The 25584-nt window shown below is 36.5% G+C and overlaps 1 protein-coding gene across 13 annotated transcripts in view; it reads left to right on the top strand.

Moving 5' to 3' along the window:
• Nucleotides 1–25584, top strand: part of UTRN (utrophin) — a 496228-nt gene that overhangs the window by 234038 nt on the left and 236606 nt on the right. For all 13 annotated transcript variants that reach the window (XM_082474349.1, XM_082474346.1, XM_082474342.1 and 10 more), the window contains 4 exons: nucleotides 738–855; nucleotides 3762–3967; nucleotides 6691–6845; nucleotides 23304–23493. In XM_082474349.1, coding sequence (XP_082330475.1) covers nucleotides 738–855; nucleotides 3762–3967; nucleotides 6691–6845; nucleotides 23304–23493 — 669 coding nt within the window. The remainder of the gene's footprint in view (nucleotides 1–737; nucleotides 856–3761; nucleotides 3968–6690; nucleotides 6846–23303; nucleotides 23494–25584) is intronic.

The raw sequence follows: 25584 nt of genomic DNA, 5'->3' as shown, positions 1-25584 counted from the left end.
AGATGCCATTAGTTTATGTTCATATCTGATGTAGGACAGATATGCAAAGCATCAGCTGCAGAAATCACTGCTGATGTTTTGAAAGCACTTTTTAGTTTTCAAAGAGATTTTCTTCGTTTAATTTCCTCAGAGTTGATATAGCTGAACTGCAAGCATTTTATTATTTCTTTTTGTGAAAATAAAAACACAGAGAGGGCTTCCCTGGTGGTGCAGTGGTTGAGAATCTGCCTGCTAATGCAAGGGACACGGGTTCGAGCCCTGGTCTGGGAAGATCCCACATGCCGCGGAGCAATTAGGCCCGTGAGCCACAGCTACTGAGCCTGCGCGTCTGGAGCCTGTGCTCCGCAACAAGAGAGGCCGCGATTGTGAGAGGCCCGCGCACTGCGATGAAGAGTGGCCCCCACTTGCCGCAACTAGAGAAAGCCTTAGCACAGAAACGAAGACCCAACATAGTAATCAATCAATCAATCAATCAATCAATCAATCTTTAAAAAAAAAAAAAACCACAGAGAGGTAAAGTGCCTTGCCTGGTGATCCAGGTGATAAGTGGGAGAGCTGAGACTTGAACCTAGGACCTCTGACTTCAATTCCTGCACTTTCTCCGCTACGTCACTGATGCATCACTATCTCTTATAGGAGGAAAACAACAACTTCGATGTCAGCACACCAATTTTGCTTTGTTACTATTTTATCATACGGCTTATTAACCTATTTTAACAATCATTTTGTCTTAACAGATCACAAAGGCTGACTTAGAACAGCGCCATCCTCAGCTTGATTATGTTTTTACATTGGCACAGAATTTGAAAAATAAAGCTTCCAGTTCAGATGTGAGAACAGCAATCACAGAAAAATGTAGGTTTTTAAAAAAATTATATATCATCATTCACTTTCCCTGAAAATGGTAACACACACACACATACATTTTTGAAGATTAGTCAACCAGAAATTAATATTATTTGATGATTTGATATTTGATACTCTATTAATAACATAGCTTTCCCTTGTTTTTTATTTTTTGTGAACATTGTCATAATTCCCTTATGAATTCCTGAAAGTATTAATATCATTACTTTTAAGTAATTACTGATACATTGAAGTTTTTTCTTTTAAGTTAGAATTTCTTTTAAAGGAACCAAAAAAAACAAAAGTTAGAGAAACCCATAGGAATGCAAATCCATTCTTCTGTTACATTCACGGAAACCAAATCTTACCGTGTCTCTTAACTCATCTTCTCAAAAGTCATACCAAAAATATTTATTGAGCAGTTACTATACACCTGTGTGCCTGGCACTAAGTTGGGAATACTTTAGTTAAATACAAAATAAAACAAAACAAAAATTAAATGCAAAACAGCAACAACAAAGTTCCCTGTTTCAAATTTGCTTTCTGGCTTAAAAGCATCCGTTAAATCTGTATGATGTACAAAACAAAGTCAAAATTCTCAAGAATGTCACATAGGGGCAATCACTGTCTGCTTCCATCACTCCCTTTCTCTCTTTACCCCTCAGCACTGTCTGTAACTATTCTGTACTGTATATATTCTTTAAAACGCCCTGACATTTCTTAGTCTCCTTACCTTTATTCACGTTATTTTTTTCTTCTTGGCCTCTCCCCAGGTGAAATTCTACTCAGCAGCTAAAATGTCACCTTCTTTGTGAAGTCTCTCCCACCCTCTTTTAGTCTCTGGTGAACTATATTTTCTATCTTTAGTTCCTGCTGTGACCTTTTCCCCCATAATTTCATTGTAGATCTCACAGTTAATTCTCTCTCCCCTCCATAGATTGTAAATACTCCCCTTTTTGGCCCTGAGGGCTCCCCCAGGGCCCAGTACCAATTAGTTACTTAATAAATATTTATTTGTGGCAGAATATAAACTGGAAGATATTTTATTACCTAGTCTAATATTTCTGAAGGAAAGTCAACTATTCCCCCTGTAAAAACTGTTTTGATTTCAAAATAAATGTTGCAGCAGCAAGGTTATTATAAGAGATGAGTTAGCAGAGAACTTTAATGTGTCACAATATTGGTTTATTTTTACTAAGTAAGCCATTTTCTTTCTTTCCCACCTTTTTTTTTTTTTTTTTTTATTAACTGGTGGATTGCTTCTGCCTATCGAACTCTGGAGTGACCCTGTTTCCCATCACGTGGCAAAGGAGCTTCTCAGCTTTGGTGACACCAAACTATTTACAAAGGCTTCTCCACTTTGCTTTTTCTACCATCTTTTATTTTTTCCTCCACCCCTCCTCTCTGTCCAAAGTTTGCTTTAAGGTTTTCTTCTCCCGAATACCTTCCTTTTTCAATTTAACTCCCTCTTTTTGTTTTCTCTCAGTTTTTTCTGGTATAGAGGCTGCATGGTCCATATCACTATTCATTATATGAAAAACCACCCTCAGCCAGAGGGTACTACCAATAGTAACTTGCTTTTTGCACTTATTTCCAATGAATAGGATAATTTGCTTATCTTTTATGATAAACCTCTGATACTTGCTGTCACTTGATATCTTTAGTTTTATTTGTTCAGTATTAAAGGATTCTATTAGTTATAGTACTTTATGTAGCTTTGTAACTGACAAGTAAACCATTACAATAAATTTTCCCTCTCCCTAAGTTAAAACGTAAGCAATTTATTTAAACTGTTAGATAAGACAGCATAAAATAATCTCACTGAACAATTTTTTAGAATTATTATACATAAGTATAATTTACATTTTTCTGAACAGTCTTAAACTGATAGCTCTTAATGGTTTACTATAACCCAGTATTGTTTGAAGAATTTTACCAAAAGGTCTCATTATGACTTAGCTGCAATGTTATTTTTTAGTTAAGTTCTTCTTGGCCTGGTGCTTAACTATAGCCCTTCAGTCTTTCTGGCATACAAGGCATCTTCTAGAAGTTTGTTTCTAGCTTTCTACCTACTTATTACGAATGGGTTGTTGAAGATATTTAAAGTTATTGCTTACTAGTACTTCAGTTCAAATCATGAATTGCCCCTGAAGTAATTAATCAAAAGTTTAAGTTTCCTTAGATCTCTTTTTCCTTGACACATGTTAAAAATACAAGAGGAAAGAAAGTAGGGGAGAGAAAAGGAAAAGAGAAAGAGACAGAAAGAGAGAATGAAAGAAAGAGAAATAGAAACAATAAAAAAGAGAGAGGAAAAGAGCCAATATGGATTTTTTTTATAATAAAAAACTGCTGGGTACCTAGAACTTGAATCTAATTTACTTTTAGCGCTTCTCTTGAATATATAAAAACACTTCCCTTTAGAGAGGTTTTATGCTACAGTAAAACAAATGTGAAAAGTATTCTTAAGTATTTTATTTTCTTTTAAAATCAATACTACCTTAGAGCATTTCCTTAGAGGATGACAAGTGACTATACCTTTGGTCATAAAGTTCTCTCATAATGTACTGTTAAAATCTACCTTCTTCAAGTTCTGTAAATATAAATTAGGTAGGAATTTATTTTCTTTATAATTTTTGGCTTGTCAGTTTATAATAGTATTTTTATTGTGAGATATTTTAATGCATTTAAAATAGAGTTTAATTCAAGATTTTTTCTTCAAGGATGGTTTCAGAAATATATCAGTCATACAGTGTGGCAGACATAATAAAATTCCTTTAAAATGTATGTACCATTTTGCCTCCTTTCTCTTTTCTATATATAACCTTATTTGTGATGAATTTGGTATCAGGTATTTTTTCCCTTTCCTGATAGTTACTTTCTGGGATTTTAAAAAATATATATAATGCCTCCTCCAGTGGAAAAGGTCAAGAACCAGTGGGATAGCACCCAGCATGGTGTGGAGTTACGACAGCAGCGGCTGGAGGACATGATTATTGACAGTCTTCAGTGGGATGACCACAGGGAAGAGATGGAGGAGCTCATGAGAAAATACGAGGCTCGCCTCTATATTCTTCAACAAGCTCGAAGGGATCCGCTTATCAAACAAATTTCTGATAATCAAGTAAGACTCATTAGATACTTTCTGGCATTATCAATTTGTGGGATGTGCTTGTTTTGTTCTGTTGCTAACTGTAATTTTTAGGACCCTTGTCATAATGTTTTCCCAAGTGCTTAGAATGTACACTGAAATTTATAGAAAGAATTTGACGAGGAAGGTTTTTGAAAAATTTCTGGAGGCATAACAAATAGAAATGTACATATATCCTAGATTTATAGCTCACTGACTCTTTGCAAATGGAACTTACCCATGAACCAGCATCTAGAAAGAAAACATTTTCAGGATCCCAGGAACCCTCCTTTTGTTCCCTTCCATATCTACCCTGAAGGTATTTTTTTTATTTATGAAATCTCCTGAGACTTTCATTTGAGGGCTACTGTAGTGAACAAATCAAGTATTAAGTAAGTTTAGTTTCTTTTAATACCTTTATAACCAAACCATTTTATCAATATCATCATAGCAGGTACCTTTTTTGTGATTAGTTTGATTATAGAGTTGATGATCTTGAACACTTATGGTATTTTTAAAGTGCTATTTTAAATCTCTACAATCATAGAAAATATTCTTGAGTTGGAGGTTATGGTTGTTAGGTTATACTTTGGTGTAACATTTATTTACCCTTCAGATAGCCTAAATGAAAGTGTACGCTTGTGAAGAATATAATAAAGGATATATGGGAAAAGTCTCAGAGAGTGTTTTTATTCTTCAGACATGTAGACTTTACGTGGTTACAACTTAAAAAACAAGTGGCCAGGTATCCTGGCCAGGTATCCTGGTTTCCTGGATCATTCTCTGTGTTTATGCTATCTGCTGATTTGTCTTCACCAAATGAGTCAAAAGTAATAATCAGCAAAGCCCCTGGACACTTAACCAGAGGAATACAGTTAAAAGTGATATCAATGTTTCAATCATCATATTCAGAATATTCTTTTCTTTTTTTTTAATACATCCTTATTGGAGTATAATTGCTTCGCAATACTGTGTTAGTTTCTGTTGTGCAACACAGTGAATCAGCCACATGCATACATATGTCCCCATATCCCCTCCCTCTTGAGCCTCCCTCGCACCCTCCCTATCCCACCCCCTAGGTGGTCACAAAGCACCGAGCTGATCTCCCTGTGCTATGCGGCTGCTTCCCACTAGCTATCTATTTTACATTCAGTAGTGTATATATGTCCATGCCACTCTCACTTCGCCCCAGCTTCCCCCTCCCCCTCCATGTCCTCAAGTCCATTCTCTATGTCTATGTCTTTATTCCTGCCCTGCCACTAGGTTCATCAGTACCATTTTTTAAAAATTAATTAATTAGTTAACTTTGGGCTGCGTTGGGTCTTTGTTGCTGCTCGCGGGCTTTCTCTAGTTGCGGCGAGCAGGGGCTACTCTTCGTTGCGGTGCACGGGCTTCTCATTGCGGTGGCTTCTCTTGTTGCAGAACACGGGCTCTAGGCGCGCGGGCTTCAGTAGTTGTGGCTCACGGGCTCTAGAGCGCAAGCTCAGTAGTTGTGGCACACGGGCTTAGTTGCTTGGTGACGTGTGGGATCTTCCCGGCCAGGGCGTCCCCTGCATTGGCAGGTGCACTCTTAACCACTGCACCACCAGGGAAGCCCTGTACCATTTTTTTTTTTTAGATTTCATATGTATGCATTAGCATATGGTATTTGTTTTTCTCTTTCTGACTTACTTCACTCTGTATGACAGACTCTAGGTCCGTCCACCTCACTACAAATAACTCAATTTCATTTCTTTCTATGGCTGAGTAATATTCCATTGTATATATGTGCCACATTTTCTTTATCCATTCATCTGAGGTATCACTTCACACAGGTCAGAATGGCCATTATCAAAAAATCTAGAAACAATAAATGCTGGAAAGGGTGTGGTGAAAATGGAACCCTCCTGCACTGTTGGTGGGAATGTAAATTGATACAACCACTATGGAGAACAGTACGGAGGTTCCTTAAAAAACTAAAAATAGAGCTACCATATGACCCAGCAATCCCACTACTGGGCATATACCTGGAGAAAACCATAATTCAAAAAGAATATTCTTTTCTAATCAGCAGCGTAGTTCTATTCTGGAACTTTAGGGTGGATTTTTCTGCTAGTCGCTACAAAAATCATTTTTAGAACATTCATTTGTCATTTAGATTTCATGGGGAGTATCTTGATACAAGCGCTCTCAGAGGTGGAAAAAAATTTATCAAGGAACCAATGCCTATGGACATACAGCATCAATTTAGTTTATTCAAGCAACTCTCAGTAAACCTTGCTTAGCTACTGGACCCACCCAAGCAGTTAACTTTGTAAACAGTGATACACAGTGATCCAGGGACAAGAAGACTTCCATGTTGTTGCCCTTTCCATATCTTCAAGCACATATAGTGCACATGTAACTCTATAGTAAGTTCATTCCTATAAGATACATGTTCCTGTAAGGATCAGATATAGCAGTAGGAATGAAAGAAGACAACTGGTTTGAGGAAGTAAAGCATATCAAAGAAGAAAAGACAGTAATCTTTTAATGTTATCTGCTATGTACCTGATCACTTTTCACTTCCAGAATTATTTTTGTTTGAGCTTACATGCAAGAGTTTGTTTTATAATTTGTTTCCTTCTTTTGATATCTGTGTCTATAACATATTAAAACCTACTGGAAGGACCAGTGTTTTGGTCATACTTGTTATTGAGTGATCCAGTCTAACAATTACATCTGAAATTACACCTTAGATGTTGCTTCAAGAACTGGCTCCTGGTGCTGGTATCGTAATGGCATTCGACAACGTCCTGCAGAAACTGCTGGAGGAATATGGCAGTGATGACACGAGGAATGTGAAGGAAACCACGGAGTACTTGAAAACATCATGGATCAATCTAAAACAAAGGTAATGCTAAGGCCCTGGCAGGTATATGTATGTATGTATGTTGTCAAGTTGAGAATTTGATTGCTTTGGCTTTCTCATGGAAGCGTGTGAAACAGGTCACATATTTTATTATTATTTTTAAATGTTTATGCTGTACTGAGTTAGTATTATCACACTTAGTACAGAGTGTATATTTATACATTAGGTACTTGAATTTCTGCAATGGAATTTTTCCTTGAATGAGTCTAAACCTTGCCCGTGATCATTTTATGTGTTCTGATTTTCTTATGCCTCTTGGCATTGCCTAGAGTACATTTTGTAGTACTCTGATGGTAAGGAACACTTAGGTATTACAGAGGCATCAGGGTAATATTATCCCTAACGGTAATTAAAACAGTATGCTATTTGGTCAGGTCGTTCTCGGTTTTGGCTGAGAACACATGGATCCACACTAGACTCCTGAAGTATACTAAGTGTATGTTGGGCTTCAACTAACTTATTATCTTTTCTTTTCGTTACTCTGTCTCATCAGTATATTTGGAACAGTCTAAAATAGCATACGTGTTTGTAAGAGAAATTTTTCTGTCACTTGAGCATCTAGAATTTGAGGCACTGTAAACAATGGTTAGCATCTCTTTAAGATTGCATATTTATATTCATCATCAGTAAAAAAAGTGTTTGCTTCCTACATAGTACTGTGAATACCTGTGTCTAAATGAAATTATGGTTTCACACATCTTGAATATTCAGATGCAACTGCCTGAAAGCTAACTTGATATCAAAACCACATTTATTTTGCAGTGAATAAAATGGATAATATCAGAACACTTTATGATATATATTACTGGTAATAAAGTATGGACAAGCATTTAGTAACGGTTTGATATGGAGGTATTTTGTACATTTTTAGAATGTCATTTTTAGTTAAAATCTCTAATGTAAATTTTGGGAAACTCAAAGAAAAGAATTATGAGTCAGTATATGAACATGAATGTGTCACTGCATATCCCTAGGATTCTGGAGAAAATAAAGACAAGGATAGCAAATACAAAACTTCAAAGTGTTTAAAGCAGAATATAGTTATAATATTGGTCTTGCTAGCATTTTAGTACAACTGCTTTTCTCTTGTTGTAACAGGTAATTTGGATAAAGTAAGAATCCCAAAACTAAGGCAGGGAAGAGGAGGAATTAAAAACAGCTTTAAAGTACAAATTTCTAGTTACAAGATAAGTTCTGGGGATGTAAGATACAGCATGGTGATTATAGTTAACAATACTGTATTGTGTATTTGAAAGTCACTAAATCTTAAAAGTTATCACAAGAAAAATGTGTAACCATGTGTAGTGATGGATATTAACTAAATTTACTGTGCTAATCATTTTGCAATATATACATATATCAAATCATTGTTGTACACCTAAAGCTAATACAGTGTTGTATGTCAATTATATCTCAGTTAAAAAACCCAGCCTTAACATTAAGAGAGATAGTCCTTAAGCATACTTTATCTATGTGTTTCCACAAATTCTATCTGTAAGAATTATGACTTTGTTTTTATTGTAAACAATACCGGAAACATTGATCACTTAGGAATGTGTGGCCAGCTTTAGTTAGCAACTCCAGTTCTTCTTTTGCTTTTACTTTGTAAATATTTTAAGACAGCCTACTGCAGTGGTTAGATTAGATGGAAGAGGCAATTAAAGATGAATTATATTCCAGGATGATCTTTCATTTATCATAGCTAAGACAACCACAGTGTTCCAGTTTTATGGTAGTTACAAATCGTTGTCTTTATTCTATTTTCTTTCTGTGTTTTAGGGGAAATAAGTAAACATGTTAATATTTAGACATGATTTAGCTCTATTATTATCTATAAAGCAGAGAAAATACAACAAAATTGTGGCTCACGGGATCCCATCATAGTGATAGCTGGGTTTTCTATGTATTGCCAGGATTTTCTCTTTTAAACACAATGATATTTACAATTTTTAACTGTTTAATTGAAGATCTTTCTGAAATATACAAACCTTTCCTTGCCTTCTTTAGCAAAGTACATGAACCTATATTAAACATTTTTTGAATTCTTGGCATTATTGTTATGAAGAGAGAATTAAGGAACTATAAGGGCTGTACCTGACCTTACAGTTCATTTAAACAAGTGTTTCTCAACCTTTCTTACATTATCCATCCCGCCTAAGGATCCTTTTCAGATACTTGCCCACAGGACATTTTAATACCGCGGGTATCCTGTGTATCTGTTTCTGTACTTTATAGTTACGCTTTATACGTAAAAAGAGTAGATTTTTCCCACTCCCCTCCGCCACCTCGCACCACCAAGAACCATGTATCTCTTCCATCGAGAATGCTTGGCTTACTCTAATGCTCCCTCAGACAAGTTAAATGACATGTTCAAAGGCACATGGCAGAGCCAAGATGATATTTTTCTTTACTAAATTATGACAATGCTCTCCACGCTGTGAAGAATTGGTGGTGAATTTTTTCAGGCTGCTATGTTTTGTGAGATTTTGTGCTTCGTTTTTAGCGTATAAATTGTATTGGGCATCTCCTAATTGTCAGGCTCTGTGCTAAGCTCTTCACTTGCATTATTTTATTTAATTCTCTCAACACCCATAGGAGATAGGAAGAATTTTCATCAACATTATATCGATGAACAAACTGAAGTAGAGAGAAGTTAAGGAACACCCAAGATCATACAGCTCATATGGGCAGAGCTGAGATTGGAATCTAAGCCTTTTTTGACTGTGCAGTTGGGCTTTTATCTTTCTTTAAAAATCGCTTTATTTTTCTTCTTTGCTGTCAGAACTTCAGCTATTGCTGATGACGGTTTTGTGTACCCACCTCTCAGATCTTTGTGATTCTGTTTACTGGTTCTTATCTGTGTTGAGTTTAGAAACCAGATCTGCTTAAAGATATGGGGGCCTCTGTTACGAATAAATGTAACTCTCTCCAGTACATGGCCATTGTGCCTGCTGTAGTGGCCCTGGAGCACCTTTACACCATGGCTTTTCTCTCATCTCCCAGCCGTATTCTGAATGTACATTGTAGTCAGCCAAATTCTGGAGGGGTGAAGGGTTATTATATTGCACATGGAACACTACTATTGCGGTATAATATATGAAATTTAATATCAGCATTCAAAGGAAATGTTTTGTCTGAATTGCAATTGGACTAAGTCATTTGGCCATTCACGATCCCTTATCTACCACGCCAAAATCCAATACTCACTGATAACAGAAAGCTTTGAATTGACATGAGGCTATTTATTATGGTCTTTATTTATCCCGCTTAGTGTGAATAGCCTTGTTCCTAGCTGCAGAAATATTAATGTGTTTGCTGCCTCAGGGCATAGTTGGGGTTAACATGTCATTTAGATACATTCATAATAATAGTTTTCTAATGTACAAAAAATTATTAATTCTTAAACATAACTGGCTCCCACTATTTTGGATTCTGTAAACAACAGGTCTATCTCTAACATTTTAAACTAATTGACATATCTTGACCACTATTCTTTTTGCTGGTGAAAATTTTTTCTTACATCTCTTAATGCCAGTTAACAAATTTTGTAGTGCAAATTGAGATAATGATCATTGAAATGGGCTTATAGTAACTTTCAGAGTGTAGATGCCTCATGTGGGTCTGAAATGTTATTTTAACCCTGGAGTGCATATGTTCATGTATATGTGTATGTATATATACATACGCACATACTTGCACACATACATATACACACACATAGTTATTTATGCTGAAATATTATGAAGGAAATGAGACAATATAACTTTATGTTATAAAGAATATCCTATAGATCATTAATTATTGTATATTTTTCTCTTTGCCCTCCATCCCTCGGAAGCCATCTTTTGCTGCCTACTTTTAGGCATTTCTCGGTTTGTACAGGCAGGACGAAAAGCACAGTGGCTGTGGTATCTGGCAATCCTTGATTAACATCCCAACTTATTCACTTAACATCTGTGTGAACTTTGACCAAGTTATTTCAACTCACTGAATCTCAATTTCTTGGTTGTAAAGCAGAGAACATATCTAATGGGTAAGATTATTGTTAGGATCAAGAATTAGGTATAAAAGTTCCTCATACACGGTATGTGCTCAACAAAAGTTTACCCCAAATTATCATCATCTGCTCTGTCATATTATGTCTTCCTTATAAATCCATTGCCCTTTGGTCTGTTGAACAGTACTGTGTATGGTTAAATTAGCGGAAGGTTTAGTCATCGTCAATTGTTTGTCTGTAGTCATTCTGAATAGTCTCTATTTACATTAATGAGAAAATAATTGGTTATCTGATTTACTGAGTGCAATATAGATATTCTAAATGTTTATTACCAGATGAAACTTTTAGAAAATGCAATTTTCTTGTTTAGTGTCTTAGTCTGTTCAGTCTTCGGTAACAAACTCCACAGACTGGGTGGCTTAGAAACTACAGAAATGTACTTCTCAAACTTCTGGAGGCTGGAAGTCCGAGATCAGGGTGCCAGCATGGTCGGGTGAAGACCCTTTTCCGGGTAGCAGACTTCTCGTTTCCCTATGTGGCAGAAGGGGTAAGAGAGCTTTCTTAGGCCTCTTTTATAAGGTCATTAACCTCATTCATGGTGGCTTTGCCCTCAAGACCTAATCATCTCCCAAAGGCCGACCGACCTCCTAATACCATTGCATTGGGCACTGAGATTTCAACATAGGAATTTGAGGAGGACAGATACATTCAGACCATAGCAGTTAGTAAAATCATCACAGTTGCTGAATTTACGTTGCATTTAAGTCTTTTCTGCCTAAGCGGAAGTCTAACCATCCTGGAAAGAAAGGGTGTAGTATTTTTAAAAGTTTATTTCATGTGAGAGCCACAAATACAGATTTATCTAGTGAAGGAACTTTCTTCTTTAGAAATGACACTGTCTTTCTAATTAATGTTCATTAACTTGTTAATAACATCCTGCTGGACATGTGGAATGCACATAGTTTACAAGGGGTTATATAAATATTGTGTATACTAAAGACTGAATTTGTGAAGCCCTTGATTATTTTGAAAACATTACATTCCAAAAATTTGAATTTGCCTTTGATTGCTTTCCCAGTTATTTTTATCGTATATTTTGAAACTTTCATTATTTCTGTTATTACTTTTTCAGCAGTGATTGTTTATTGTCCCAACTGACTAATAAAAATGAAATGTTCTTCTTCAGCATTTATCCATTGTTTGATTTGGCCAATTTCTTTGAACTGTGGTCAGTGGAGATACTCATATGGGGATTGTGTCCTATCAACCTGGCCCATCCTTTGCACTCTTAAAATGAATGTTGTAGCAGCTGTCACTCCCAAATTAATGAGCTGAGGTGAAAAGTACTGGTAGCCATATCCTTTGAGCCTGTACGCTGGTATGAGGTTCAGAGATTTGGGTCAGTCAATTTGATTTATCCTCTCCGAAGCTTACTTCTTTCCCTGAATGTTACCTTTATTTTCCAACCTGTTTCTTTTATTTTCACTGCTAGCATTTTGTTTTTGGTTTTCCCTTCTGAGCTGGGAAGGAAACTGGTAAAGAAGAAAAGTGTAAAAATTATACTCTTCTTTATTTTCCTTTTTTGTTATATTGTTTTAATATTTCAATTACTGTTTTACTGCCTTTGAAAAAAATTTACCAATAATGTCTTTGTGGTACATACCTAACAATACTAATGTTTTCATTTTGTACATATCAAGCTCAAGCAAGCAGTTATTTTCTTAATGCATTTAACTCCATAATAAACAACCTAAAGGACTAGTGCCTGTAGCCTTTGTCTTTGCTTTCATTTGTTCTTTTTTCCCATGAGTTAGTTAATTAAATGTTTATTTATTTAGCCTTATCTTTGTCAAGCTCTGTGATCAGCCCTGAAGCTTCAGCCATAAACAATGCCCTGTGCCTACCCCCCAGGAAGCTTACCTTTCATAGGAAGAGCCAGGTAGTAAAAAGAAAATAATACATAACTATAGATGATGATTTTGGAGGCAAAAGAAACTAAAGAAGTGCTACCTAAGAGAGGGAATTATTTAGCTCGGCTAAATTTAGAAAGCATAATGCAGAAGGCAGCATTTGAGCTGATTCAGGTTAAGAAGAACCATCTGAAAAAAATTCTAGGGTCAACAGCAAAGGTAAAAGTCATGAGGCAGGAAACAGCATAGAATGTGGTTGAAATATAATGAATAAGGAGGCTTAAGAAGTGGTAGAAGAGGGAGGCAGAGGCAACATCATGCTGAACTTTATAAGACATGGGAAAGGGTTTGGATATTGTTAAGTACAATGGAAAGCTATTGGAATCAGTAATCAAGGGATGACACTATCTAATTTATAATATTCAGTTGAATCTCACTTAGTCTTATGAGGAGAATATATTTTAGGGGTGTAAGAGAATAATTGGGACAGCCAGTAAAGAAGTGATTGTTGTGGTCCAGGTGAGAGATGGTGGGTATCCTGGGATACTGTGTGCCAGCAATGGTGTTAGGAAGGTCATGGCTTTGAGATGTACTTCGGAAGTAGAAAAGATGTTTGATGGATTAGATATGTAATTTGGGGGAGTGGAAACAATCTAAGATGGCACTTTGTGAAAGGATGAGTGGTAGTACCATTCACTGGAAAAGGCTGTGGGAGTTTCTGGGAGAAAAAAATCAAGAACCGGATTTTGACATGCTCATTTGAGATGCCTATTAGATATCCAAGTCAAATAGATAATTGGATATGTGAATCTGGAACTCAAACATTCCAGAGCTCAGATAGGAACTGGGGAGTTCTAAGCATCTACAGTGGAGGTTAAATCTGTGGGATTGGATGAGATCACTGGGAAAAGAATAAAGATGGAGAAGAGGGAGATTGATTGAGTCCATAGAGTCTAGGGTTTGGTGAAGGAGCAAAAAAAGGAAAAGAGAACAGAAAAGGCTCAGAAAAATCTTCGAATGAAGTAGAAACAAAATCCAGGTGTTCAGAAGTATAGGGAAGAGAATATTTTTAAGAGGGAATGGAGAGAGGATAATATTTCTAAGAGGGAATGATCCATTGTGTTTAATTAGGCTGAGAAATTCGAAAAGATGACACAACACCATTCCTGGAATTCCACATTTTGGAGATTCTGGTGATTTTGAAAAGAGCAATTTCAAGGGAGTAATGGGGTAGAAAGTAGAGAAGGAGATCAAGTTGGGGAAATAGAAACGATTTGTGGAAAGATCACCAGAGAAGTTTGTTGTAAAGAGGGGCAGAGAGATTAGGTAGTACCTGGAAAGCAATGAAGGTTAAAGAGAGGTGAATGACTTTTCTTTAAAATGGGACATGAGAAATCAAACATGTGTGTATGCTCATGGGAATGATCTAGTAGAGTGATGTCAGACTGAGGTGACAAAGGAAGAGGAAAGAAGTCCTTCCGTTGATAAGATGAGATCTGTAGAATTGAGTTTGGTAAGAGCTGGGATGCTTTTTCCATTATGACAGGAAGGACGGTGAGATGAGTATAGATGCATGTGGATTGGAGCCTTAGTAGTGGGAAGATGACATATTCTCAGTGCAATGACTTCTGCTTTCTTTATGATCCATGAGGCGTGCTCTCAGTGAGGCTGGAGGTGCGGCTGAGAGAAGTTTGAAGAAAGAGGATCGGTTGTAGAATCTAGGTGGGTGGGACAGAGAGCTCCCTAGGGGAACTTTAGTGCTGGGCAGTGATGGGTGCCTATTTGTGATTTATAATAATAATGTAAAAGAAAGATAGCCCTGTTGTGGTGTTCTTTAGCAATGTGTATCTACTCGGAGGCAAGTAGAAAGAATGCAGATGAAAGTCAGTTGGAGAGGGAACAGGGGAGAGGAAGATATTTGTAAGGGAGTGGAGACCGGATGCCACTAGTCCGTAATGGTGTCTATCATGTCCCTTTCCCTGGGAGGTGCAGTCCCTCACTGGAGCCTATGGCTTGGCAAGCAGATCTTGAGTTGGATTTCAGACTCCACTTAACTGTTGAGGCAGTGAGCAGCCTATGTGCAGTTACCATGGACCTGGAGGTCAGTATATGAGCATAATGGAAAATGTCTTCTGCTTTGAAGGAGTAGGATTTTGCCTGGAAGATGGAAGAACAGCGGCTTGGAAGTAGCAATTCGAAGGAGGCGGACCCTCATTCCAACTGTTGTTCATCATGAGGCATATAGGGTCTGAGAGAAAAAAGAAAAAAACTTCGTTACAAGTCTGCAGACAAATTGATGGCACTAGGGAAACTAATTTCACTTAAGACAGGGTGAAAGGATTGATCTGAGGAATCTCCCAATCGTAGAATAGGTTTCCAGGCTTAATGGAAGAAGGGTTTTGGGGGTAGATTGGGGAAGGTATGGAGCAGTATTGGGGGTATGGTCCGGTATTGGTTGGCTAAGACCATATATCTGGTAGTGACTTAGTTAAAAGGGAAATAGGATGTGGTGTGATAAATCCTCACACAGGAATAGTTCTGTCTTGAATAGCGGGGTTGTGGTTACCTCTCTTAAGCTTCCCAAGTGGTGTGGTATTAGCAGCTTAGAACAGTCTGCTTGAGTTCCATGGAGTGAATTTTTAAGTGCTTGATGATGACCCAATCTCTATGCAACAGAGACTGGTCACAAAGTACCATAGATGGTTGGGGATATCTCCAGTGACTAATTCTTCATTAAATCCACTGCATTAAAGTGTGCTTTAATATATTTCCTAGCTAAATGATACTTTATACACCAAAGGACAAATTACCTTGTGAAGGTACTCAATGGGAAGCTTAAAGAATTGTTTCATTGTAAGTTTTTTTTGTTTGTTTTTTAAAAAAATTTATTTATTTTATTTATTTTATTTTTGGCTGTGTTGGGTCTTTGCTGCACATGGGCTTTCTCTAATTGCGGCAAGCGGGGGCTAATCTTCGTTGCATTGCGCAGGCTTCTCATTGTGGTGGCTTCTCTTGTTGCGGAGCACAGGCTCTAGACGCATGGGCTTCAGTAGTTGTGGCACGCGGCTTCATTAGTTGTGGCTCGCAGGCTCTAGAGCGCAGGCTCAGTAGTTGTGGCGCACGGGCTTAATTGCTCTGCGGCATGTGGGATCTTCCCGGACCAGGGCTCGAACCCGTGTCCCCTGCATTGGCAGGCAGATTCTTAACCACTGCGCCACCAGGGAAGCCCTCACTGTACATTTTTTACATGCCACTCAAACTACTGATGCTACTATTTTCCACTCTAGAAGAGAGAAATATATTTAAATCTCATGTAACTGTAAATGTCACCTTTAAAGTATACCAAAATTTAGCAACACATATCTGTGTGTTTGCTAAGACACTCTTTTCCATTGAAGTCTTAAAAAAAAAAGACATATCTATTTGTGTTCAGACACTCTTTTGACCAATTATAAGCACATGCACATTTGATTAAACAATATTATATCTCGTAGCTTAAAAATGAAGCATTATTTAACATTTAAAATAACATTTTAAAAAAGTCAGTTATATGGGTGGCCATGTTTTGTAATGCTACAAAATGACTATAAGCTATTTTGTAGCCTATCATAGTTGCTTTTATAACAGAAATCTCTTTAAAAGATAAGAGTTTACATTTTAAAAATCCCAGTTCCCTTTAATATAAACTATTATAAATCTGCCACACATGCATTCTTTAAATCTTTCATGAGAAGTTATTTATACTTTCAGTCTGCACCATTTCTTGCATTAAAGAATTCTATAGTCTGCCTCTTCTGTTTGAAGTAAAAAATTTTTTTTGCTAAAATTATCCTTCTAAACTTCAAAAATTCTGTCTTTTAGGTTTTCAGCCTATCTTTATTCTTTATGATTTGTGGGTTTTACAAGATTTTTTTAAAAAAAAACTTCTCTGCCTTTGTCTAGTAGCCATAATTTCCTGAACTTAAAATCATTTCTTTTTCTTTGCTAGTGTTCCTCCATTATACTCTCTCGTTTGCATTTCTCAGAGCTTCCTCCAGCTCTGTTCTGATCTTGAGATGTAGCAACCGGAACTGCCAGAGAGAAACTCTGCACTGAGAATCGTAGACTAGTGTAAGTTCAGTGCTGGATGTGATCTTAGGAATGAATCTTCCACATTCGTGCTTCCCAATCTCTTTGTTGTCTGCATACCACGTATCTATTCCCATCAGTAAAGTTTCATTTACATGCAGTGATCCTTTTTTTTTTTTTTTTTTAATTAGGGGAAGGATTTCTTTTTTAATATTTATTTATTTGTTATTTAGGCTGCCCTGGGTCTTAGTTGCGGCATGCAGGATCTTTAGTGTAGCATATGTACTTCTTAGTTGCGGCATGCATGCGGGATCTAGTTCCCCAACCAGGGATTGAACTTGGACCCCCTGCATTGGGAGCGCGGAGTCTTACCCACTGGACCACCAGGGAAGACCCTACATGCAGTGATTCTTAATGAAGCTGAATTTGAAGCTAGGGTTGGAGTGAGAATGGAGGAACTCTTCCAGTAGGTTTTATAATCTCTACGATGGAATATGTAGTTTTAAAAGGACCCCTAGAGATTCTGACACGGGCCCTTTACTCAGCTAGTCCAAGCTCTTTATTTTAAGGATGTAAAAAGAAAATTGGAGATTTGAAGTGGTTTACCCAAGGCATATAGCTAGTAAATGGCAGAGGTGGTAAAATTAGGTGGTTTCCTTCTGAGAGCAGCGTATAAATGGCATTAAAAGTAATTTATTAGCCTATGTCATAAAGTGTGTGTACATACTTCTGAGCATCTAATTTTAGTGATTTTTTTGCCTTATGGTATTATGATAAATCATGTGAAATTCCTTGAAAATAAATAAAAGATTCTTGTAGTGTCTTGTCGTGTCCAGTATACCATACTCTAGCCTTTTCAAAAAAGAGTAAAATGAATGATGTGGAGAGCTGATACCTTTTAGCTATATTCTGTTACAGATTTCATATGAAATTATATTAATTTCAAAAATCAGATTATAAATTAGTATAAACACTATGGTTATACATTTTAAAATGTATATTTATTATAATAACATGAAGACAATTCGGACTGCTGTAAATAGAGTTTAGTTTTCAGTATGTTCATTATTTTTAGTTGTTGATTATGATCATGGTAAAAAAACTATGACACCAGATATTTGTGAATTTAAAAAAATTCCCTAGGACATTTATTATCAAATTGCACATTTGCATCCTATAAATAAAATACTTTCCCAGTATTTCACCAAATTCATATACAAGGTTAGAGATAAATGTTATAAGCCACTATGTTTGTGGTGATTTGTTGTTCCAGCAGTAATGGCCTGCTAATAGGCACCATAAGAGAAATTATGGGGTGCTATGGAATGAGATACTATAGGTTTGGAAAGTATCTGCACCAAGTTCTGTAGGGTAAGTAGAAATTAACCAGTTGGAAAGGGAAAAGTTTAGTGGGGGGATGGAGGGGTGAGGAAGGATATTTAAAGTAAAAGAAAGAAAAAGTAAAGGTCTGGATGTGAAACAGTGACCACTTTGAGGGTTAGTAATTGGTTCGTTTTTGTAGGTAGCATGAGGCCTGGAGTAATGAGATGATACTTGGAAAGGTAAGCAAGACTCAGACCATGGAGAACCTTGTGTGGCAAGTGGAGTTTAGGGATGATGAGTGATGCGTGAGGAGGTGGGCAACTGCCCCAGATTTCACAGCTGGTCAGTGGTGGAGCCATGTCTGCCTTGATCCAAAGCCTGTATTCTTTTGCTTTAGTAACCAATAAAGTAGACATCTCTTAACCATTGTCTAAAAGTTATTTTTTAGCAGTTTCCTACAAAGTGAATACTTTTAAAGGAGAATCTCTTTTCCCACTGATGACTAGTAGATAATTTGACAGTTTTACAATAAATGCCCTAGCTTCTGGATGCAGAATGTTCCACCGGTCACCAAAATATGCTGCTGGTATTACCCAACCCAGTGGAACCAGCACTGTCTAAGGTCAGGTGCTCATGATTCTCTTAGCTCCCTTTTCCTCTGAAGCATCACTTTAGGCTTTCCACCTCCCCTGCCAACCTGGTCCTTCCTTCACGCTTGCTAAGTTTATAAGTGTCTCTCAAGTAGAGGGAATCTCTGCCTTCACCCGTGAGGTTCTTAGACATTTGCATCCTTTTCCCTAGTCTGGGCATTCTTAGGGTTTAATAGAGCTAATTCATAATGATGTGTTTCTACATTAGCTATTTGCCACATAACCTGTTATGTACGTGTGAATATTCTTAAGAATAAAGGATATTGATTATGTAAGCTGAACGTGTTTGACTTTGCTAAATTTTATAATTACTAAATTTTATATATGTTCTTAAAATAAGAATAGCCCACTTTACTAAATTTTTATAATTACTAAATTTTATATGAGTGTTCTTCAAATTAGAATCATCTGTTCATGGTTGATTAATTGTGCCTGTATACTCCTTTAATTCTAGTACTTTTTTGGCACAATCTTTTTTTTAAATTTATTTATTTTATTTTTGGCTGTGTTGGATCTTCGTTGCTGTGTGCAGGCTTTCTCTAGTTGTGGTGAGTGGGGGCTACTCTTGGTTGCGGTGCACGGGCTTCTTATCGCGGTGGCTTCTCGTATTATGGAGCACGGGCTCTAGGCACGTGGGCTTCAGTAGTTGTGGCTCGTGGGCTCTAGAGTGCAGGCTCAGTAGTTATGGCGCATGGGCTCAGTTGCTCCGCGGCATGTGGGATCTTCCCGGACCAGGGATTGAACCCATGTCCCCTGCATTGGCAGGCGGATTCTCAACCACTGCGCCACCAGGGAAGCCCTGGCACAATCTTTATTTGGCTATTCTTAATATTTTCTTCAGTTGATATTGTAATAATTGAAAATATGGGCAGGGTTAGGTGGAAGATTAAACACCATCACCACCAACCACCCAAATTCTGGTGGATAACTTCTAAATATAAAAAATTAAATATATGAATATGATTACAAAAATATTTAAAATACTGAAAGATTTATAATAGAGTGGTACTCTCACTACTCACTACAGTCCCTCTCCGTAGCGGCAGCTTTTTTCTTCTCCTTGTTGATCATGTTAATTCTATTTTTACGGTTTTGAGGAACTGCCATATTGTTTTCCATAGTGGCTGTACCATCTTATCATTGAATTTTTAGAGAAGCAGATATTCAATGTTGACATTATTATGCCTGTCTAAACATCATTAACAGCCAAGCACTAAAGTTTACTATAATTTTGCTTCTTCTCTGTTTATTTTACCTGAAATTAATAATTGCCTTGTTTTTATATGCTTAGTTTTCTTTGCACCTATTGCTAATTCTTCCCACATTTTCCAGTGGCCTGGTGATTGACAAGGTCAATCACATTAAGCAGTCTATCACTTCTAATATTTTTTCTTGTAGACATTTCTTCTGGAGATAGCTTTCCAGGCCTGCTGCACAGCCATTATCCTGGGGATTTTCTGTGCTTTCCTCCTAGGATCTCATGGAGTTTGTTTGTTTTTGTCCTCTTTTGAGTTATTGTTTTGTCAGAGTGTCTCCTTTGTTAATTTTGTCAAATTAAAACAAGAAACATAACAGTTGGAATGGTGAAGACAGCCCTCATCTGACCCAGTTTGGTGCATTGCCCTCTTTTCTGAGATCTCCTTTCACCATTAGCATGAGAGCCTGTTGGATTTCTTGTTTTTAAGCTTCTTATATTGTCTTCTTTCTGGATTTACAAACTATGTATTGTAGAGGACTTCTGTCAGTAACTTCTTGAAAATTGGAGTTGGGGAGGTAATTTTAAAGGCATATTATAAAAAGATTTTCATTATTCTATAAAACTATCATAACGCTATAATAAAGTCTCTGAGGAATATGGAGATACAAAAGACTGCTTCTGCCCATAGTGAGTTTATGGAACAGGGAGACGGACAAGAAATCTCTGTGATATAGATAAAGTAAAATTTAAGGGTGAAATAAGATCACAATCTAAGGGCTTTTCCAGGATACATATGATGAATTTCTGAATGAAGAGGGTTTTTGAACCTTTTATGAACTCAGGACAAGTAAACCTAATTGGGCTGAGATGTTGTGAAAGAGGTAGCTTTAACCCTTAAAGGATTGGAAGGACTTTGATAGGTGAAGATTGTCAGAAGGACATTTTTTATGTGGGTATAAAATTATGTGGACATAGTATTAAGAATATTCTAGAGAAAAAGGAACATACCACTTTGATCTGAACTATTGGAAATAACTAGGGGGGTAAAGCTGGAAAAGTAAGTTAGTGATAGATTATGGAGGACATTGAGTTCCAGCAGAAGCAATTTGAATTTGTTCTGTAGGCAGCCAAACACTGTTGGCGGTTTTTCAGTAAGTAAATGCTGAATTGAAGTTGATGACATTCCAGAATGTCATATAAATGGGATCGTAGTATGTAGCTTTTATGTTTGGCTTCTTTCACTTAGCAAAATGCATTTGAGGTTCCATCCATGTTGATGTATCCATCATTAGTTTTTAAATTTTTATTGCTCAGTAGTATTCCATTATATGCATGTACCCCAGTTTATCTATTTACTAGTTGATGACATTTGGGTTATTATGAGTTTTGGACCATTATGAATAAAGCTGCTATGAGCATTTGCATACAGGTTTTGTGTAGACATATGTTTTCATTTCTCTTGGGTAAATACTTAAGAATAGCGTTGCTGGCTTGTATCTTAAGTGCATGGTTAACTTTATAAAAAACTGCCAAACTGTTTTTCAAAATGGCCGTACCATTTTACACTCCTACCTGCAGTGTATGAGAGTTGCAATTACTTTACATTCTTATCAGCACTTGGTTTGGTCATTTTCTTAAAGCCATTCTAATATGTAGTGATATCTCATTGTGGATTGAATTTACATTTTTCTGATAATTACTGATGTTGAGTAGCTTTTCATGTGCTTTTTGCTATCCATATATCTTCTATGCTGATATGTCTGTTTAAATCTTTTACCCATTTTTTAAAAGGAATGTGTTTATTGATATGTAAAAAAGATACTTGTTTATTATAAATTCAAAGAATGCAGAAAAGTACAAATAGGAAAGTAAACCACATCAAATCCCAGCACCTGGAACTATTTTAATATTAGGTTAGTGTTCCAGACATTTCTCCCTCTATCTATATATACAGATAGGAAGACGGATGGATGATGATAAATGGATGGATGAGTGGATGGACAGATAGAAAAAATATGTAAATAAGATCATATGACATGTGTTGATTTTTAAATTGTGATAACAGTTCATATGCCATGAAATTCACCCTTTGAAAGTGTACAACTTAGTGGGTTTTAGTATATTTTCTCTGTTGTGCAGCAATCACCACACTCTTAATTTCAGAACAGTTTATCACCTTGAAAAGAAACCCACCACCCATTAGCAGTCCGTCCCCATTTCCCTCTCCCTTCCAGTCCTAGTCAGCAACTAATCTACTTTCTCCTTCTATGGATTTACTTCTTTTAAGTATTTCATATAAATGGAGTCACACAATATGTGGCCTTTTGTGTCTGGTTTCTTTCACTTGGCATAATGTTTTCAAGGTCCATCCATGCTGAGCATGTATCAGTACTTCATTCCTTTTTATGGCTGAGTAATATTTCATGGGTGAATATACTACATTTTGTTTAGTAATTCCCCTCCCAGTTGATGGATATTTGGGTTGATTCTGCTGTTTGGCTCTTCTAAATAATGCTGCTATAAACATTTTTGTATAAGTTTTTGTGTGGACATATGTTTTCAGTTCTCTTGGGTTTAAATACCTAGGAGTGAAATTGTTGGTGCCCATTCGCAAATTAATTTGTTTGTTGTCTTTATATGGAGCTTTGAGATATATGAAGTTTTAAAGGTTGGATTTACAGGTGTGTGTGTCTGTTAAATCATGCAACTCCAGGATAGTTATATACTTTAATTTTGATGTAGATTTAATGAAAGCTTTATAAAAACTTGATTGTCCAGTATCTTCCGAGTATAATATTATTATATCAGCTTGAAGAACCAATTTGCATTGATCTGAAGTGTTTAAAATATATAAAGTAAGTCCTTTAAATTATTTGATTGTATCTTAAACACTTCTTCAGATTTTACTTCTTCCTAGAATTCATTTAGTCACTTGTATGAATATTTATTGATATTGCCTTTTGAGTGTCAGGAATGATACTAAGGTACTGAAATAAAATGTACAGGGAATAACAACATACAATTACGAACTGTAAAATGTTATAATTATTTTAGGATATGGATGTGATTTTGTTAATATTTATATCTCTCTCCCTCTCCTTCTCAAAATTCACATTACCCCTCCATTAAGGATTATTCAAGACACACATATAAACAAATCTCCCAGTTACATTAGGTACTTAAATAAATAAAGGTTGCTTGGGGGCCGTCTGTTAACTTTTCTTTAGGGTGTGCATGATGTGGACTGTCACGCTGTAAGTAACGGAGACGTGCCTGTCGTGTTGTTCCTTGCAGCATTGCTGACAGACAGAGTGCCTTGGAGGGTGAGCTGAGGACAGTGCAGGCCTCTCGCAGGGACCTGGAGAACTTCCTGAAGTGGATCCAAGAAGCAGAAACCACAGTTAATGTGCTTGCAGATGCCTCTCAGCGGGAGAATGCTCTTCAGGACGCCGTCCTGGCCAGGGAACTCACGCAGCAGATGCAGGCAAGTGCACGGGGAGCTGCGCCTTGTATTTCCATTTTTGCGGTGCTCTTTTGATCCATCTACATGCAAAGTTTATTACCGTTCAAAGGTGAGGTTGTCACCTTATTTTGGTATGAAATCCATGCTCCCCTATGAATAATTGGTTTCTGGAAATAAGATCTATAAAGTACTTTCACTTAATAATTGAGGAAACAACACCTTGTTTTATGGGAGTAATAGTTTTTTATTTAGACTTACAGGCTCATAACTATTCTATTTTTCTGTCATTTTAAGCCCAATTACAATTAGCCTTATTGACGCCTGAATGATAAGGGCATGTCCTCTTAACAGGAAGTTGTTTCTTTCTCCATTTATTATAAATACTTAATATAAAAGCTGCCAAGGCTCTGTGGCTTAGTATACAACCAAGAATATTAGGCTTGAGGGTATTACTTTTATGTCTTTAGCTTGATAACTATGATTGTGAATGCAGTCTGAGGTTCAAATTTGCTTCTACATGAAATGTGATAACACAAAATCTCTCCTTGAAAAAAATATTTGAGGAATCTAATGAAGCATGTCTGAATCTTTTTTCTGCCCCCAAGTACAACTGCTTCAGTGCCCTTGAATTTCCCATTTTCTTTGTGCAGAATGACCTACTCTGACCCATCACAGGCCTTCTCACTTAGAACTTGGTTTTAAACCTATTTCAGTGGAGAAGACTCCTTGTTTACCACAGTTTTACATCTGATTACTTCTTTATGCCGTGCCGTTCTCACAGCATTTTGACAGTTATTATTTCTGATATGCTTGTGAACTCGTGATCCATTGTCATTTGATGCCTGTCTCCTCTTCTAGTTGATCACATGGTTCTTCAAGGGCAGAGATTGCATTATTCCATATTGTTGCCTACGCAGAGCTCTGTGTGGAAATTCTAAATAAATACTGACCAGTGTCCTTGGACCCTAAAACTTCACCGTTATGAAATTCATTATGATGACCTTTTCTGAATCCTTTCTTACGAAATCTTTTCCCTTGAAACATCAGAATGTTAACAAATATGTGTGTGGGTCTGGTTGAAGGGTACAGAAGCTTTCTTGGAATTATTCTTACAAATTTTCTCTTAAGTTTAAAATTATTATCATTAAAAAGTTACGAATTTTAAACAAAGACCCTTTTGGAATAGACTTATTAATAACTTATTCCCATGTATAGAGACTATTAGGGTGTTTTATGGTTGAATTCTCAAGATTAATTTAACAAAAATCTATGTTTACTTATACATTACTTCTTATTTCTTATCCATTGATTCATTGTATAATACACTTGTGACTTGATAATGAGAGTGAGCAGGTAAGTATCAAAGATAAATCTGTTCTTTTTTGTCTTTTTTCTCTTACCCTCTGGAGTCTTATGAGGTCGCCATAAATGTTAATTGATAAAATATTTAGCTATCATCTCAGTTTTAGAGGGTTATAGAGGGTTCTAAATGTGGGTATGTGCTAGAATATATTATTTTTTATGACTTAAACAACGATAAGCCTGACCTATTAATGCTCACAGATACTCAATTTATGTAATGATGTTAAACTCAAAACATACCCAGGCTATGCACTCGAGAAGGTAACAGTTTTAGACAAAGAGCAAAGGAGGCTTGAAATGAACCTTGTTTTAGCAGGTCTAAAGCAAACCTGTTTTAGAGTTTAATAATGTCTTCCAATACATTTTATTCTGGGATATATTCTTACATAGCCAAAAAACTCTTCTCAATATTTAATGAATATTCAAATTGTGGAAGAAAGACATGTAAATAGAGATGTTTAAAATCTTTCTGAATAAAAATAACTAAGCACAGGATTACTTGTCTTATGGCAACCAGCATCAAGAAAGAAAGGTTGCTGACTAAAATACATTATAACACGAATGGTAAATGCTTCTCAAAACTAATTTAATGTTGCTAAAATAATCCATTTTGTCTCATAAGAAATATTAAAGAGGGCATTTATTAAGAGCCTATTAAAATCTATCTAAAGATAAACACATGCATTTGCTTATGTTTTGGATGTTTCACATTATGGTAGTTTGCATGATTTTTCACTCCCTTGCTTCTTT

This window comes from Balaenoptera physalus, assembly GCF_965194825.1.
Source record: "Balaenoptera physalus genome assembly, chromosome: 9".
NCBI lineage: Eukaryota > Metazoa > Chordata > Mammalia > Artiodactyla > Balaenopteridae > Balaenoptera > Balaenoptera physalus.
Note: the sequence above shows the minus strand (reverse complement) of the source record. Positions and strands in the feature narration are given on the sequence as shown.